Source organism: Giraffa tippelskirchi, chromosome 11, assembly GCF_054371585.1.
Source record: "Giraffa tippelskirchi isolate mGirTip1 chromosome 11, T2T-mGirTip1v1.2.pri, whole genome shotgun sequence".
In the NCBI taxonomy this organism is placed as follows: domain Eukaryota; kingdom Metazoa; phylum Chordata; class Mammalia; order Artiodactyla; family Giraffidae; genus Giraffa; species Giraffa tippelskirchi.
The window spans coordinates 1,149,619-1,165,220 of record NC_137285.1 but is presented as its reverse complement, the minus strand read 5'-3'; the positions used below and the strand labels follow the sequence as shown (position 1 = coordinate 1,165,220).

Here is a 15,602-nt window from a genome sequence, read left to right as displayed (position 1 = left end):
ATAGACCAGAGGAGCGCCCCTGGGATTTGCAGTGTGGTCCACACTGCCAGCCCCCACACCCCACTCACCTCTACGGAAAGGATGCTCGCCGCCAGCACCTGAAGGCTTCGTTCTGGCCGCAGAATCCAGGACAAGTGGGAAGGGCTGCAGAGGGACACCCCCACCCACCCCGCAGCCCGCAGCCAGTGAGAGAAGGTACCCTGGTTGGATAAGTGTCCCCCACTTGCATGTTCTACCGGCTGCCTTGCTGTTCCTCTCAGCCCCACTCCTTCCCCAGTGTTTTCTGGGATCACCTCTCAACAAATTGCCTGCACTCCTGCCTCAGGTCAGGTGAGTGGTGGGAGAGAAGTGGAGGGTAGTAGACGACGCTCAGAGGGTTTGAGCAGAGCGGAACCTCCTGGAGGAAGGGACAGGGGAGTAAAGGGGATAACCGTGACCCTCCCTCCCCTCAGGTCTCACCACAGGCTACAGCTTTTTTCTCATCCCCTAAGGCCAACTTACTCCTTGGAAGGAAGGTTATGGCCAACCTAGACAGCATATTGAAAAGCAGAGACATTACTTTGCCAACAAAGGTCCGTCTAGTCAAGGCTATGGTTTTTCCAGTGGTCATGTATGGATGTGAGAGTTGGACGGTGAAGAAAGCTGAGCGCCGCAGAATTGATGCTTTTGAACTGTGGTGTTGGAGAAGACTCTTGAGAGTCCCTTGGACTGCAAGGAGATCCAACCAGTCCATCCTAAAGGAGATCAGTCCTGAATGTTCATTGGAAGGACTGATGTTGAAGCTGAAACTCCAATACTTTGGCCACCTCATGCGAAGAGTTGACTCATTGGAAAAGACCCTGATGCTGGGAAGGATTGGGGGCAGGAGGAGAAGGGGACGACAGAGGATGAGATGGTTGGATGGCATCACCGACTCGATGGACATGGGTTTGGGTGGACTCAGGGAGTTGGTGATGGACAGGGAGGCCTGGCGTGCTGCAATTCATGGGGTCGCAAAGAGTTGGACACGACTGAGCGACTGAACTGACTGACTGACTGAAGGCCAACTGACTTCTCAGAAGTCAGGTGGTCACCCTCCTCCAAGGCCCTTCCCACTGGTTGCCACCCCTGGCCTCTCCTTGGGCTCCTAGTCTCCTGCCGGAAAGTGGCCCGCTCTAACCCGAGCAGCTCAACAAGTCCCTCCGCCTGTAATGTCTGCTATCACCTCTAGGGGTCACCCACGCACCAGCAAAACTGTTATTACCTGCCTCTGTTAAGGGCAAGCGATTTACTGTTCCTTCAAGTTGCAACCTTTTGCCAGCTCAAAGTGTGACTCTTCTTCCAGGAAGCCTTCTCAGATGTCTGCAGGTGGCAGTCCTCTGTGGTTATCTTCCCTTGCAATATCTTTTGAATTTCTGTTAGGGCCTCCGGGGTTTGGGGCCAGCTGAGTGTCTGGGGTGCCAATCTGCACGGAGACAGGGATCTTGCAATCTCCACCAGATGGGCAGAGTTCTGGCCCAGTGCTTGGTCAAAGGCAAAGGTCCAGACTGTTGCAACTGCCAGGGGAAGGGTGTCAGGAGGAAGGGACATCCCTCAAGGGATGAAGAGACTGGCCAGCTTGTGCCCATCCCAGCTGGTAGGGAGCAGGGCTCCTGAAATCCGCTGAGATCCCAGCCCTTATCAGGAAGGTTCATGGAGCTCAAGGGCTGGAGAACTGGAGTGACTGGGGCCATCGGGCCATCTGGGAAGGACGGGGAGGGGGCTGTGATGACCCTGGGCAGTGCCGAGAGTGTACAGCAGAGCATCAGAGAGGTCTGGCCTGGGTCAGCTACCAGCTGTGCTGGAGACAGAGCTTTCACACTGAGGAAGAGATGCTGTGTGGGACGAGCTGGCAGCTTCGGGTCAGCCCCAGGCTCATGGCAAAGTGCGACCACAAACCAACAATTTTTAATCATAAAGGCACTTGAGAACCCCTACAAACCCAAAGTCTCCCCGGAGAGTTGTCTGCAGACAATGCCCCCCACTGCCCTCCGCCCCCCGGCCCACAGCGCTCAGAGCTCATCGTGGCCCCCGGGGGCCTCTGGGCTGGGCTTGATGAAGACGCCTTCCATGGCCTTCCACTTATTGTGGGTGCTGGCACCGGCCATGCCGTGCACCTCGTGCTGGCCCCGGATCGGGCTTCCGTACTGCTCACCAGTGACCGACAGGAACACGGAGGTGCCCACGTGCTGGAAGCGCACGGCGGCCTCCCGCTCCCAGTACTGCCCTGAGCAGCGCACAGTCCACAGGTCCAGGTCATCCCCCTCGCCGTCCTCCCCAAAGGCGCTCACCTCCTGTGGGGGCAGAGGGGGTGAGGACAGTGGTCACGACAAAGGGAGCCCTGAGTCCCCTGTGGGCACCTGCCTGGCAGTGGCACTCACTTCCCCGTACCTCTTTCTGAGACTCAGCTTCCGCAGCTGCCAACTGGGATCCCCCCCAGCCCCGAGTCCTCCCAACACGGGTTCTTCAAACACGTGCCCACCCCACCTCCCCTGCCTGGATGGCGACCACTGGCCCCCACAGAGTCAAGACCTCCTCCTCCAGTTCCTTCTGTCCTAACCTCTGTGACCCTCACTCAGTATCATGTCTGCCTCTCAGGCTGATAGTCAAGGTTCTATTATCTCGTCCTTTTCTTTGGATAAGCCCCCAGCCACCCTCTGTTCCAGCCCCAATGCCCTCCCAGTTCCGATGAACTCGCCACGGGCTCTGGCCCAGGCCTGGGAAGAGGCCCTTCTCCTCCCTGCATTCCTCCTCAACCTTCCAGGGGCGGCCTGAGTTCCTCCTCGCCGCGGCGTTTCCCATTCTCCACCCCAGCATCCATGTGGATGCCCCTCCTGGGTCCAGCTCCCGCCCAGGAGTGGAGCTCTCCAGCCAGACGGCTCTTCCAGCTGTGTCCCGGCGGCGGAGCTGAGGGCTCCAGGGGGTAGGTACCGGTGGGGGTCATCTCTCTGTCCCCAGAGCGGGAGCCGGGCAAACGCTTCTAACTTGACGCTCCCATTTCACAGAGGAAAGCTGGGACTCGGAGCAGGCGCCCAGGCCCCGCGCTCACAAGCCAGGGGTGCTCACCTGGTTGTTGGACAGCGGCGACGCGAAGTGGTGCGTGTGCAGGTTCTTGCCGGTGAGCACGTGCGTCAGCCGCACCGCTTGCCCGCAGCGCACCGGGGACCCGCGCGGACACCCGCCCTCCGTGCCGCCGCGGATCCGCCAGTAGCTGTTGGCGTCGTCGGACGCCTCCACGCCGGTCACCGACTGCTGGCCGCTGCCTGGGGACGACACCCCATCCCCAGGGTGGCCGTCAACGTGGCAACGCCGACCCTCGCCCCGGACAACCTCTGCTTTCCCGACAACCTCGACCCTGGGACCCAACGGCTCCCCAAGCCGCCCCCCGCCCGCCTCTGGTCGCACTCCCAGGTCCGCCGCTCCGACCGAGTCCCGACCGCGCCCTCGAAACCGCCGGCCTCTGGCCCTGAGGACCCGCAGCCCCCTGGCCCGCGGGGACCCCGCGCCCGCCCCGCCGTCGGGCGGCCCCAGGCCCGGCCCGCGCACCGGATCCGTATTTGATGTCGTGCGAGTGCAGTCGCACGCGGTGCTGCGTGTTGAGCAGCTTCAGCACAGACCCGCAGGTCACAAGCCCCGCGTCGGTCTTGGCGGCACGGCCCCCCGGCAGCGAGAGGGCCAGCAGTACCCCCAGCAGCGCCAGGCCCGCAGCTCGACCGCGGTCCGCGCTCCACATCGCCCCAGCCGGGCTCCGGCGACTCGGCCAGCGATCGCTTCCGTCTCCGCAGCCGGCCAATCCGGGCTCTGACAGGGCCCGCCGCGGCAGCCAACCGCCGGCCCGCACGGCGCTCCGCCTCTGCTGCCATTGGGCCCTCACGGGAGAGACCCGCCCTCAGCTTCGGCGAGCGGCGGCTGGGAGGGCCCTGGCGACACGAGGAAGGTTTTGATTGGTCCACGCCTCCGAGGGCTGACCAATGAGGATCCAGGGGAGGCCCGGGCGGCTCCGAGCGGCGGGAGTGCCGGATGCCGGGCGGCTGCCGGCTAGGGCGCTGCTCTAACGCCCGCCGGGCTCAATAACCCGGTTCACCCGATCACCTTGATCCCAGATCCCCTGGCCCTCAGTGATGGTGTCCCCCTCGGACCCCGGGTCCGCAGCTGCAGGGTCTTGAGGTTGCTCGACCACTACATTATGTGGTCACGAGTGGACACATCGCGGATACGCAGTCACATGCTCCTTCAGTCCCTGGACCTAATCCTCCCGTCACTCAACCACTGTCCCCTGACACTGGGTCACATCAGTGTCCCTGGACCCTGGGGGTTCTGAATTCCCTGGGCCCTTCCGGGGCAGAACCTCATGGTCACTAGGCCACTGGGCAGCAGAGGGCAGCAAGGAGCGGGCAGTAGAAGCGGGCAATCACCAGAAGACCCTGAGCTGTCTTGGGAACCCGGAGCCCTGGGAGACCAAGTGACTGGGAACCAAGCCTGGGTGACTGTGTCCCAGGCTGGGGACTCACTGCCTTCTCAGAGAGTTGTCTGTTCAGTCATGTAAGGCGGGAAACTTACACCGCTGTTTATTCATTCGTGGAATATTCTTACCTTGACTTCACTCCAGGCCCTTCAGTCCAGCCCAGCCCAGGAATCGGCTGACTGCTCGCGCACTTCGGGTACCAGCAAAGCAGGGAGAAAAAAAAAAAAAGCGTGTTTGATTAAATCATCCAGAATTTAGCATTCAGAAAATCCAGAGTAGAGTCCTTTTAAATTACAGCAATGGATTAGCTTTTTTGGTTTTCGTATTCCCCCTGACGCGGTGCTGATCGGCTTGTGGGCTGTTAGTTGCCTGACCAGGGATCAAACCCGCGAACCCTGTGGTGGAAGCATGGAGTCCTAGCCACTGGACCACCAGGGAAGTCCCAGTTTTCAGGCTTAACATTGTCTTTACTTGGAATTCCACGTAGGACAAGGTGCCTTGACCTTTTCAACACTCAGTGTCTAAAATGCTGTCTGCCCTGGATTTAGTAGACCCTGTCCTGGAGGGGCCTCCAACCCAGGTAGAGGGGCTAGAGTGCAATCCAGACACACCAACGAACATCTCAAATGTAGTATGACCAGACCAGAACTTGCAGCCTCCTTCCCACTGCTCCACCCCTAGGCTTCTGATTTTGAGGAATGGCACCCCTGTTCACAAATTCACAAGCTCCTCAAGCCCCAAACCGGGGCTCATCTTTGATTCCTCTCCTCACCGCACCCCTCCCATCAACCCCAACACGTCTTGATGGCTCTGACTCCAAACAGCTTGGAAGGCATGTCTCCTGAGTTCCTGTCAGCACCCTAAACTAAGGTACCCCATGTCCCCTCCAGATATCTACCACACCGCTGAGATTTCCCTGCTACTCAGGCCCCTCCCAAGACATTCTCCACCCAGGAAAGTGATTTTTCTTAAAAAGCATAAATCAGGTCACATGAGGGGCCTGCTGAAAGCTGCCAATGGCTTCTCATTGTGTCGGGACCAGACAATCGTGAGGACCCAGCAAGTAATCTCCCTGCAAGGTGAAGAAAGTATTCCAAGACCAGCGGAGGTCATCCTTGGCAGTCCAGTGGTTACAATCTTGCTTCTTCTGCAGGGGGTGTGGGTTCTATCCCTGGTCAGGGAGCTAAAATCCCATGGCCCCCCAAAGAAACAGCACATGGACTCCAGAACTGCTGCTTGGAATAAAGAGCTGTCTGCTGATCCAAGAGCAGCAGAGACCCCAGGGATAGAGTCGGGGAAGCCAATGTGCCTCTCCCTGAGTCCCTGGAGCCGTAGCTGCAGGGTAGGGGTGAGGACGCCCGAACAGGAACAAACAGGCTGCCGAAGGGAGGCAGAGGGGAGGAGGCTGCTGACCTGGGGATACAGGATGGCCAGAAGCTCCGGGAGGGCCTTGGACATGAGACCCTCCAACCACGGCACCAGCCAAGTCCACAGAACCTTCGAGAGAGAGAGCTGTCCTGTCCTGCCCAGGGCCGGTATGGAAGGGGCAGGCAGTCCACAGCCTGACCCACCAGCAGAGGGCGGGTGTGTCCTGGCGGAGTCGGCCCTCCCTGGAAGGGGAAGCAATAATCCCAGGGGCCATGTGGGGTGGAGACAATGAGTCTAAGAGGCTTCCCTGGTGGGTCAGCTGATAAAGAATCCCCCTGCAATGTGGGAGACCTGGGTTCAATCCCTGGGTTGGGAAGATCCCCTGGAGAAGGGAACAGCTGCCCACTCCAGTATTCTGGCCTGGAGCATTCCATGGATTGTTTAGTTCATGGGGTCACAAAGAGTTGGACAGGACTCATTTTGTTCTTTTTCAAGAGGCTTGAAGTGCCAGGAAGATTCAGACTGGAGTGGAGAAGAGCCAGGAGCAGAGCCCAGGAGGTCACAGGGCTCAGGGCACCGGCAGCTGCTGGGGAGGCCAGGCTCAGCCCACCAGAGGGTCTCCCGGCAGGCGGGGGCGGGTGTGCGGAAGGACGGCTGAGATCTCTTGACAGGAAAACCATGCTCCATCAACACAAGCTTTATTTCTCCTGTTGGCTCCCACGAGAGGCTCAGTGGAGCTCCTCGTGGGTACCAGCCATTCTGACCTCTGCTTGGGCAGGGCGGGTGTGACAGCAGTGGCCAGTGGGGGCAGGAGTGGGCCACGGAGTGCTTGATGAGGCCGCATGGGGCCTCACGGGGAGTCACTGGGGCCTGCCCCAGAGCCTGCCACGGGGGAGCTGACTGTGGCCTCCCCTGGAGGATCCTGTGAGCTCTGGGGCTGGCCCTCGTCTCCAAAGAAGTCCTCTTCCTGCTCCTCCTCGTCCTCCTCCTCCCCCTCCTCCTCGTCCTCCTCCTCCTCCTCAAAGCTCTGCTGGTCCTCCGTGTCCACTGTCTGCTCGGACGGATGGGAGGCCACACCGGCGTTGGCAGGGGACAGGAACCGCTTGGCCTCCGGCGGCCTGGACGGTTCCTGCAGGGTGTGTGGCCGAGGGCCCTGGGGCCTCATGTTGAGGCGGGAGTGCCCTGTGGGCCTGTCCCAGATCCTGTGGCCCCTGGCGGAGACCTCAGAGGGCGTGGCGGGGGTCCCCATGCCTCGCCGAGGGGTGCTGTGCTGGGAGGTCGGTTGGGACGGGATCCGGAACGCCAGCCGGGACGAGTGCCAGCTGGATTCGGCCTCCTCCAGCCTGCGCAGCAGGCAATGCCAGTCGACCGTGGAGGACAGGCGGATGCGTGAGCCCTTCACCTTCTTGAAGCCCAGGAAGAGGTCCATGAGTGCCTCGGTGACCGAGAAGGAGATGAAGCCCAGCTGGTCGGTGAGGTTCTTCTCAAAGCTGTACTTGTGGACGAGCAGGGACACGGCCTGGTCCTTCAGGTAGTCGACAAGTTCCTCGTGCCAGGGGTCGGAGAGGTGGGACACGCTGCTGGACTTGGACAGGATGGAGGGCAGCGGCTTCTTCTTGCTGAACTTGCAGCTGGGGCTCTGCGCAGGAGTCAAGGGAGGGCGAGGGAGACAGGTCATCCATCCCTGCCCACCCTCTGGCTTCCCTCCCACCCAGAGCATCCTCTGCATCACCCACACGGCCCAGGGCCCGCTCCACGCTGGGTGTGGCCTCACCACGTCGGCTCCACTGGCCCATTGGCGAGCTGGGCAGGGGTCCCATGTGCCGGCCCACCCCGGTCGGTTGGTCAGGCCCGGGGCCAAGCCAGTGACCTCAGTCCCCGTGTAGTCAAAAGGGGGCCTGCACGACCCTCACCCAGGCCGGGGTTCAGAGGAGGGAAGCATGCCTGAACCCCGATGGGGTGAAAGCAAGGTGGGGGCCGTGAAGGGGAGCCACCAGGGTGAGGCCACCCACGTCCTCTCTCCACACCCTACCCGAGGAACGCCCACTCAGCGGGCAGACTCGCTTGGAGAGTCCCACCCTGGACAGCAGGACCACAGCGGGTAGACCTCAGACACAGGGCCCAACTCTGGCCTCAGGCCACTGTCCACAAGGGACAGGACCCTCCCCGTTCTGGGAGGGCCTCCGAGACTCACGTGCAAACGTTAAAAAAAAAAAATACCCAGAATAAAAAATAGCCTTTATTCATCTCTGACAACACGTGGCGGTGGCTAGGCCGGGACTCCTGGTCCACTCGTTAGCCCACCCCCTGCTCAGGTGGTACCCACAATGGCCTGGCAAGAAACCTGGGTCCTGGCCCCCTGCCAGTGACAGTAGTGGTGGCTAGGAGCGGTGGCGACAGGACCCCTTCCACTGCAGACCTGGCCCTAAGACCCCTGACCCCAATCTGGAGGACGTCAGAGATGGAGAGCGGCCCCTGAGCGCAGAGGTGTGGGGTGAGAGCACGGAGAAGGGGTTCGAGGACGAGGGGCAGGGCGAGGCCAGCGGAACCGAGGCCCGGAGGGCGCCGCGGGTCAGTCGGGAGGGCGCCCCCACCACCTCCCAGGGCGCGGGCGGGGTGAGGTGCGGGCTCTGCCGGGGCTGGGCCCGCTGGCCGGAGCTCAGGGGCTCCGAGGCGAGCATGGAAGGTTTCCGCACTCCGGGGTCCGGGTCCCGCCCCTCCTGCCTGGGGCGGGGTGAAGCAACCTTGGGCTCTTCCGTGTCTGTCATCTCAAGCCGGAACCTGGTGGCCACTTGAGGGCTAGACACGTGGGAGCCGCCTTCCTTGGCCTTGCCGCGACCCTTGGGCTTGCTATTCCTTTGCTCGGTCCGGGGGCTGTCGGCCGCGGTGGGCGGTGACTCGTAGAGCTCCTCCCCGTCCGTGGGCGTTGCCAGCTTGGAGTCGGACTCCCCGGCCGCCTCCCATTCCGACGGGAAGAGCGGGCCGCCGTCGCGGCGGCGGGCGCCGCTGAGCTTCTCCACGGCCCGGTTGACCACGTTCTGCAGGGCGGGGAAGAGGTGGTGCTCGGCCAGGAAGTCCAGGGTCCGATGGGGCTCGCGGAGCGCAGAGTAGCCGGGCAGCTCAAACGACGCCGGCTGGCTCAGCAGGGACCTCATCTCCTTGTTCAGCTGCCGCCTGAGGAAGCCCAGCTCGCGCTCCGGGGGCCCCAGCTCTGACGATCCGTGCGTGTCCCAGCTCGAGCCCAGCGGGCCTGAGAACCACGACAGGGGCCGCTCTGCGGTCCACTGGCTGCTGCTCTGGCTCTCCAGCGAGTCCCACAGCAGCGAGTCCCCGTGGGAGGAGGCCTGCCCCGGGCCTCTCTGCAGGGAGAAGGGGGCCCCTCAGAGACGTACGAGGGCGGCCAAGCAAGGCCTGGTGCTGGGCTTCCGGCTGGGATCAGCCCCGCCCCACGCCGGGTCCGCAGCCCCAGGCCTCACCCCTCGGCTCTCCAGCTGCAGCAGCCGTCTGAGGCTCTTCTCCAGCAGGAGTTGGTCCGTCACGGGTGGCAGTCGGCCCAGGCCCCGGGTGCCCAGGTCGCTGTCCTGGCTGTGGCAGCCCGGCCAGTCGGCGGCCGTGCAGCTGCTGCGGCAGTCGGACATGGAGCTGGAGCGGGAGGGGTAATTGTTGGGGCGCCCCACGCAGAGGCCGGGCCGGGCGCGGTGCCGGCGCAGGGTGCTGAGGCTGGGCCGGGCCCGCGCCCGGCGCCCGCCCCTCGGCACCTCCACGGGGTCCTGCACCTCCACCAGCGGCGCCCCCGCCTCGGTCCTCACGGTGGCCATGCGCTCGGTTGCCTCCTCCACCACCGTCTGCAGGCTTTCCAGCACCTGACCCTCGACAAGGAAATCCAGGAAGCTCCTAAAGGGTCGAGGGCCCTTAGGGTTTCTGCGGTGGCCTGAACTGCCCGAGGGGTGATGCGAGGAAGGTGGGTGTGGCCTGTGGCCGGGCTTGGAGGCGTGGCCCACTTCCGAAAACAGTGACTTCTTAGGTGGCTGCACCTGAGCAGACAGGCATGTCAGGGTGCGCAAGGATGCCCCATGGTGAGGAGGGGTCCCCGGGGTCCTCCTAGGGCACCAGGAGCTGGGTGGGCACTGGGCAGTGAAAGGAACGGGGTTTTGGAGCCAGGCAGCCTTGGCTCTGGACCCTGGCTCAGCCAGCTTCGGAGACCACGCCCTGTCTTGAGGCCCCTCTCTTCCAGAATGGGGATCTGTTCAGGGTGGCCCTGAAGCTTCCCTGAGGCGGACACTTCACGTGCGCAAGATGTGGCTGGGCAGTCTGAAAGCCTGCTTGTGCCCTCACCCAGGGTATGACTGGGCAACCACAAAACCCCTCTGGGCCCTGCCCCACTGCCGGGCCCCTCAGACCACCCGCGGTCCTGAGCCCTGTGTGCCCCTTAGCAGCCGCTGCATCTCCAGCCAGAGGCCCCCCCAGGAGACTCTCTGCTCTCACTCGGGGGTCCTCCCAGGCCCCTGGGAGTCGGGGCTGGGGGCGGGGAGGGGAGCCACAGGGAAAGGGACTGACCCAAGTGAGGAGGGCCCAGCAGGGGGTCCGAGAAGTGCTGAAGACAACTGGTCACTACGCGGCCCAGAGAGGACATCCGTGGGGGATGAGAAACGCGGGGCTGTGGGCTGCTGGGGAACACGTTGGGTTCCCCAGAGTTGGGTCCTGCTGGGCGCACTTACCCGGGCCACGTAGGTAGGGTGGCGGGCCTCATCGTCCGCCAGGTAGCCCGAATGGTGGCGGCAGCTGGCCATGGTGCCGATGGCCGGGCCCGCTGCCCGCCTCCTCTCTCTTCGGTTCCACGGTGAAACCGCAGATGTCTCTCTGCGCCGGGCGGGGATATGGCGTGAGCGTGCCCCCCGCCCTCCGTGGGTCGGCGTCACCGTCCGTCCGTGGACCGCTGGTCCCGGCCTTCCCGCACCCCACGCCCTTCACAGGTCCGGCCGGTCCTCTTCTCGGAGCCCCTGGGCGTCTCAGCCCCGGCCGTGTCGAGTCATCTCTGGGCCCGGTTGCGCCCGCCCTCCGTCCTCCTGGCCCCGGCGTCCGACCCGGGCCCCCGGCGACCCACTCACCAAGCCGGTGACCCCTGGGCGCGCGTCCGGTGCGGTCCAAGCCCTTCGCAGGGCTTCCGAGCAGCGCGGGGCCGCCCGGGGGGCCTGCTCATTTGCATCCCGCGTCCTGATTGGCCTGCGCCACGGCGCTCGCTCGCCGGCTCCCGCGGCACAATGGTTGGGGCGGGGCCCGTGTGGCTCCTCCCCCACGCTCCGGCTTTGGCCCGCCCACATTCCTAGCCTGCGCTGGAGGCCCGGCTTGCTGCTTTTGGACTTGGTCCCGCCTGGAGCGGGGGCCTAAGGGACGAAGCCACCGCCTCCCCCCACAAGGTGACACAAGCACCTTCCTCGGCTCCTCTCTGGTCCCTGAGTTGTCCTGGGCTCCTGCTCGCGGACTGTCCTCCACTCGCCCGGTGTGGACATCCCAGCTTCTGTCCCTGACGGAGTGGAAGGAATCCCTCCTCTTAAGTCACAGTTCAGTTCAGTTCAGTTCAGTCGCTCAGTCGTGTCCGACTCTCTGCGACCCCATGAATTGCAGCACGCCAGGCCTCTCTGTCCATCACCAACTCCCGGAGTCCACCCAAACCCATGTTCATCGAGTCGGTGATGCCATCCAACCATCTCATCCTCTGTCGTCCCCTTCTCCTCCCGCCCCCAATCCTACCCAGCATTAGGGTCTTTTCCAATGAGTCAACCCTTCGAATGTGCTTAAGTCACAGGCTAGCATCAATTCCCAGCTCCGGGGTTTCCCGCCGGGGGACTCAACCCCTCTAGTCGCCTGCTCTGTCTCCGTAGGTGGAGCTGAGTGTCTTTCCACATGGGTTTGGAGATTAAGTTAATCTTCCTTACAACACTCTGGCACTCTGATAAAACCTGTAAATCTTGGCCTCCTCTCTCTCTTCTACCTGCCCTTCCCAAGGCTCTTCCTAATGCAATCCATCCAGGTGCCACCTCCTAGGAGAAGCCTGCCCAGAAGGCTCGTCCCCCCAACCAAATGACCACAAACCCCATCTCACACTTTGCCACACCGTGTGGGTAATGGATTGTCAGATCATGCTCCCTGGAGATAGGAACTGTGGTTCTCACCCCTAATCTGCTGCTGCTACTGCTGCTAAGTCGCTTCAGTCGTGTCCGACTCTGTGCAACCCCATAGACGGCAGCCCACCAGGCTCCTTCGTCCCTGGGATTCTCCAGGCAAGAATACTGGAGTGGGTTGCCATTTCCTTCTCCAGTGCATGAAAATGAAAAGTGAAAGTGAAGTCGCTCAGTTGTGTCTGACTCTTCGCGACCCCATGGGCTGTAGCCTACCAGGCTCCTCCGTCCATGGGGTTTCCCAGGCAAGAGTACTGGAGTGGGGTGCCATTGCCTTCTCCGCACACCTAATCTATGATCTTTCTAATATTAGTAGGTGCTCAATAAATGTGAATTTCTTCCTTCCAATCGTGTATCCTCAGGGCCTCTAGACTTTCCAGGACCAGCTTCCCAGTGGAGAAAGATGATTGAAGTCCCACAATTTAGTCATAACTATTGAACACTTTGTTGACAAAGGTCTGTCTAGTCAAAACTATGGTTTTTCCAGTAGTCATGTACAGATGTGAAAAATGGACCATAAAGAAGGCTGAGCACCGAAGAATTGATGCTTTCAAATTGTGGTGCTGGAGAAGACTCCTGAGAGTCCCTTGGACTTCAAGGAGATCAAACCAGTTCATCCTAAAAGGAAATTAACCTTGAATATTCGCTGGAAGGACTGATGCTGAAGCTGAAACTCTTTGGCCACCTGATGGGAAGAGCTGACTCACAGAAAAAGACCCCGATAGTTGAGGGCAAAAGAAAGGGGCGGCAGAGGATGAGATGGTTAGATAAGTATCGACTCAATGGACATGAATTTGAGCAAACTTGGAGATGGTAAAGGACAGGGAAGCCTGGCATGCTGCAGTTCATGGAGTCACAAAGAATTGGACACGACTGAGTGACTGAACAAAATTGAATACAATCGTCCTTATGCCGAGAACCTGGTGAAGGACTGTTTAAGGCCTCCAGTTCTTACTGCACCCCCAGGGAGGTGGGTGTTATCTGTTATTCTCCAGCTCAGCTCTGCGCTTTCTGCCCAGGACCTGAGGGCAGGCAGGGTGCAGAGAACCAGAGCCACACAGAGGCAGGCTAGCGCTCCAGAGGGCAGTCCCAGCCCCACCGATGCCCGCAGAGGCACACAGGCCAACACACGAGCCCTCTCCAAGCCGCAGTGCCCTCATCTGTAACGCAGGGAGGACGTCACCCACCTCATAGGCTGGACTCAGGTACTGCACTTCCCAGTCTCAACACATGAAAATGTCAGCTGTCACCCATGGTGACTGTAAAGTCATTGGTAAGGAAAGCTTTTCTGGATCACAGAGGTAAAAAGGAGGTCAGGAAAATGTAAAGTTGTGGCCTGGCACAGGGCTCAAGAGATGGAAGCTGGTACGGATGCTTTCTCAAATAAAACCATTGGTATACAGGCTTTCTCTTTGTTCAGAGCTTTTACAAATCAATAAAAAGCCTCGTTTCAAAACATCAGCAAAAGACAAATAAGCAATTTGAAAAAGAAATACAGTTAGCTAATAAAGACATGAAAAAGTTCATCAGTTCAGTTCAGTTCAGTCACTCAGTCGTGTCTGACTCTTTGCGACCCCATGAACCCCAGCAGGCCAGGCCTTCCTGGCCATCACCAACTCCCGGAGTTTACTTAAACTCATGTCCACTGAGTCGGTGATGCCATCCAACCATCTCATCCTCTGTCATCCCTTTCTTCTCCCGCCTTCAATCTTTCCCAGCATCAGGGTCTGTTCCAATGAGTCAGCTCTCAGCATCAGGTGGCCAAGGTATTGGAGTTTCAGCTTCAACATCAGTCCTTCCAATGAACATTCAGGACTGATTCTCTTTAGGATGGACTGGTTGGATCTCCTTGCAGTCCAGGGACTCTCAAAAGCCTTCTCCAACACCACAGTTCAAAAGCATCAATTCTTTGGCGCTCAGCTTTCTTTATGGTCCAACTCTCACATCCATACATGACCACTGGAAAAACCATAGCCTTGACTAGACGGACTTTTGTTGGCAAAGTAACGTCTCTGCTTTTTAATATGCTATCTAGGTTGGTCATAACTTTCCTTCCAAGGAGTAAGCGTCTTTTAATTTCATGGCTGCAATCACCATCTGCAGTGATTTCGGAGCCCAGAAAAATAAAATGAGCCACTGTTTCCACTATTTCCCCATCTATTTGCCATGAAGCGATGGGACCAGATGCCATGATCTTAGTTTTCTGAATGTTGAGCTTTAAGCCAACTTTTTCACTCTCCTCTTTGACTTTCATCACGAGACTCTTTAGTTCTTCTTCACTTTCTGCCATAAGGGTGATGTCCTCTGCTTATCTAAGGTTATTGATATTTCTCGCGGCAATCTTGATTCCAGCTTGTGCTTCCTCCAGCCCAGCGTTTCTCATGATGTACTCTGCATATAAGTTAAATAAGCAGGGTGACAATATACAGCCTTGACGTACTCCTTTCCATATTTGGAACCAGTCTGTTGTTCCATGTCCAGTTTTAACTGTTGCTTCCTGACCTGCATACAGGTTTCTCAAGAGGCAGGTCAGGTGGTCTGGGATTCCCATCTCTTTCAGAATTTTCCACAGTTTATTGTGATCCACACAGTTACAGGCTTTGGCATAGTCAATAAAGCAGAAATAGATGTTTTTCTGGAACTCTCTTGTTTTTTCGATGACTCAGCGGATGTTGGCAATTTGATCTCTGGTTCCTCTGCCTTTTCTAAAACCAGCTTGAACATCTGGAAGTTCACGGTTCACGTATTGCTGAAGCCTGGCTTGGAGAATTCTGAGCATTACATTTTACTAGTGTGTGAGATGAGTGCAATTGTGCAGTAGTTTGAGCATTCTTTGGCATTGCCTTTCTTTGGGATTGGAATGAAAACTGACCTTTTCCAGTCCTGTGGCCACTGCTGAGTTTTCCAAATTTGCTGACATATTGAGTGCAGCACTTTCACAGCATCATCTTTCAGGATTTGAAATAGCTCAACTGGAATTCCATCACCTCCACTAGCTTTGTTCATAGTGATGCTTCCTAAGGCCCACTTGACATCACATTCTAGGATGTCTGGCTCCAGGTGAGTGATCACACCATCGTGATTATCTGGGTCATGAAGATCTCTTTTGTACAGTTCTTCTGTGTATTCTTGCCACTTCTTCTTAATATCTTCTGCTTCTGTTAGGTCCATACCATTTCTGTCCTCTTTGAGCCCATCTTTGCATGAAATGTTCCCTTGGTATCCCTAATTTTCTTGAAGAGATCTCTAGTCTTTCCCATTCTATTGTTTTCCTCTATTTCTTTGCATTGATTGCTGAGGAAGTCTTTCTTATCTCTCCTTGCTATTCTTTGGAACTCTGCATTCAAATAGGTGTATCTTTCCTTTTCTCCTTTGCTTTTTGCTTTGCTTCCTTTTACAGCCATTTGTAAGGCTTCCTCAGACAGCCATTTTGCTTTTTTGCATTTCTTTTTCTTGGGGATGGTCTTGATTCCTGTCTCCTGTACAATGTCACGACTCCGTCCATAGTTGATCAGGCACTTTGTCTATCAGATCTAGTCCCTTAAATCTATTTCTCACTTCCACTGTATAGT

At 58.8% G+C, this 15,602-nt stretch overlaps 2 protein-coding genes and 1 long non-coding RNA gene across 6 annotated transcripts; 1 reads left to right on the top strand and 2 right to left on the bottom strand.

The window, feature by feature from the left end:
• Positions 1-1,904: 1,904 nt before the first annotated feature.
• SDF2L1 (stromal cell derived factor 2 like 1) lies at positions 1,905-3,776 on the bottom strand. Its single transcript, XM_081542074.1, has 3 exons — positions 3,565-3,776; positions 3,085-3,281; positions 1,905-2,312 (listed from the first exon to the last, which is right to left on the bottom strand). Exons 1-3 carry the CDS (start codon positions 3,749-3,751, stop codon positions 2,031-2,033), a joined length of 666 nt encoding a protein of 221 aa, XP_081398200.1. The 5' UTR covers positions 3,752-3,776; the 3' UTR covers positions 1,905-2,030.
• On the top strand, positions 3,659-4,752 carry LOC145526458 (uncharacterized). Its single transcript, XR_014068913.1, has 2 exons — positions 3,659-3,955; positions 4,628-4,752. It is a non-coding gene; the product is annotated as an uncharacterized LOC145526458 (long non-coding RNA).
• A 1,780-nt stretch (positions 4,753-6,532) lies between these two features.
• CCDC116 (coiled-coil domain containing 116) lies at positions 6,533-11,024 on the bottom strand. 4 transcript variants are annotated; one of them, XM_081542041.1, is made up of 5 exons: positions 10,960-11,024; positions 10,570-10,711; positions 9,328-9,885; positions 8,596-9,210; positions 6,533-7,490 (listed from the first exon to the last, which is right to left on the bottom strand). In XM_081542041.1, exons 2-5 carry the CDS (start codon positions 10,639-10,641, stop codon positions 6,702-6,704), a joined length of 2,034 nt encoding a protein of 677 aa, XP_081398167.1. In that variant the 5' UTR covers positions 10,642-10,711; positions 10,960-11,024; the 3' UTR covers positions 6,533-6,701. The 4 variants fall into 4 exon arrangements, with proteins under 4 accessions (XP_081398167.1, XP_081398169.1, XP_081398170.1 ...); XM_081542043.1 differs by having other exon boundaries at positions 9,328-9,879; XM_081542044.1 differs by lacking the exon at positions 10,960-11,024 and having other exon boundaries at positions 9,328-9,493; positions 9,661-9,885; positions 10,570-10,714.
• Between the last annotated feature and the right edge of the window lie 4,578 nt (positions 11,025-15,602).

What these genes read in the sequence shown, in the direction of transcription:
- SDF2L1 (XM_081542074.1), bottom strand. Translation starts at nt 3,751, where the DNA reads ATGTGGAGCGCGGACCGCGGTCGAGCTGCGGGCCTGGCGCTGCTGGGG. An exon ending in CGACATCAAATACGGATCCG is followed by an intron (nt 3,282 to 3,564) that starts GTGCGCGGGCCG and finishes TGTCGTCCCCAG; the next exon opens with GCAGCGGCCAGCAGTCGGTG. An exon ending in CGCCGCTGTCCAACAACCAG is followed by an intron (nt 2,313 to 3,084) that starts GTGAGCACCCCT and finishes CTGCCCCCACAG; the next exon opens with GAGGTGAGCGCCTTTGGGGA.
- CCDC116 (XM_081542041.1), bottom strand. Translation starts at nt 10,641, where the DNA reads ATGGCCAGCTGCCGCCACCATTCGGGCTACCTGGCGGACGATGAGGCC. An exon ending in ACCCTACCTACGTGGCCCGG is followed by an intron (nt 9,886 to 10,569) that starts GTAAGTGCGCCC and finishes CTGTCTGCTCAG; the next exon opens with GTGCAGCCACCTAAGAAGTC. An exon ending in CAGACACGGAAGAGCCCAAG is followed by an intron (nt 7,491 to 8,595) that starts GTTGCTTCACCC and finishes ACTCCTGCGCAG; the next exon opens with AGCCCCAGCTGCAAGTTCAG.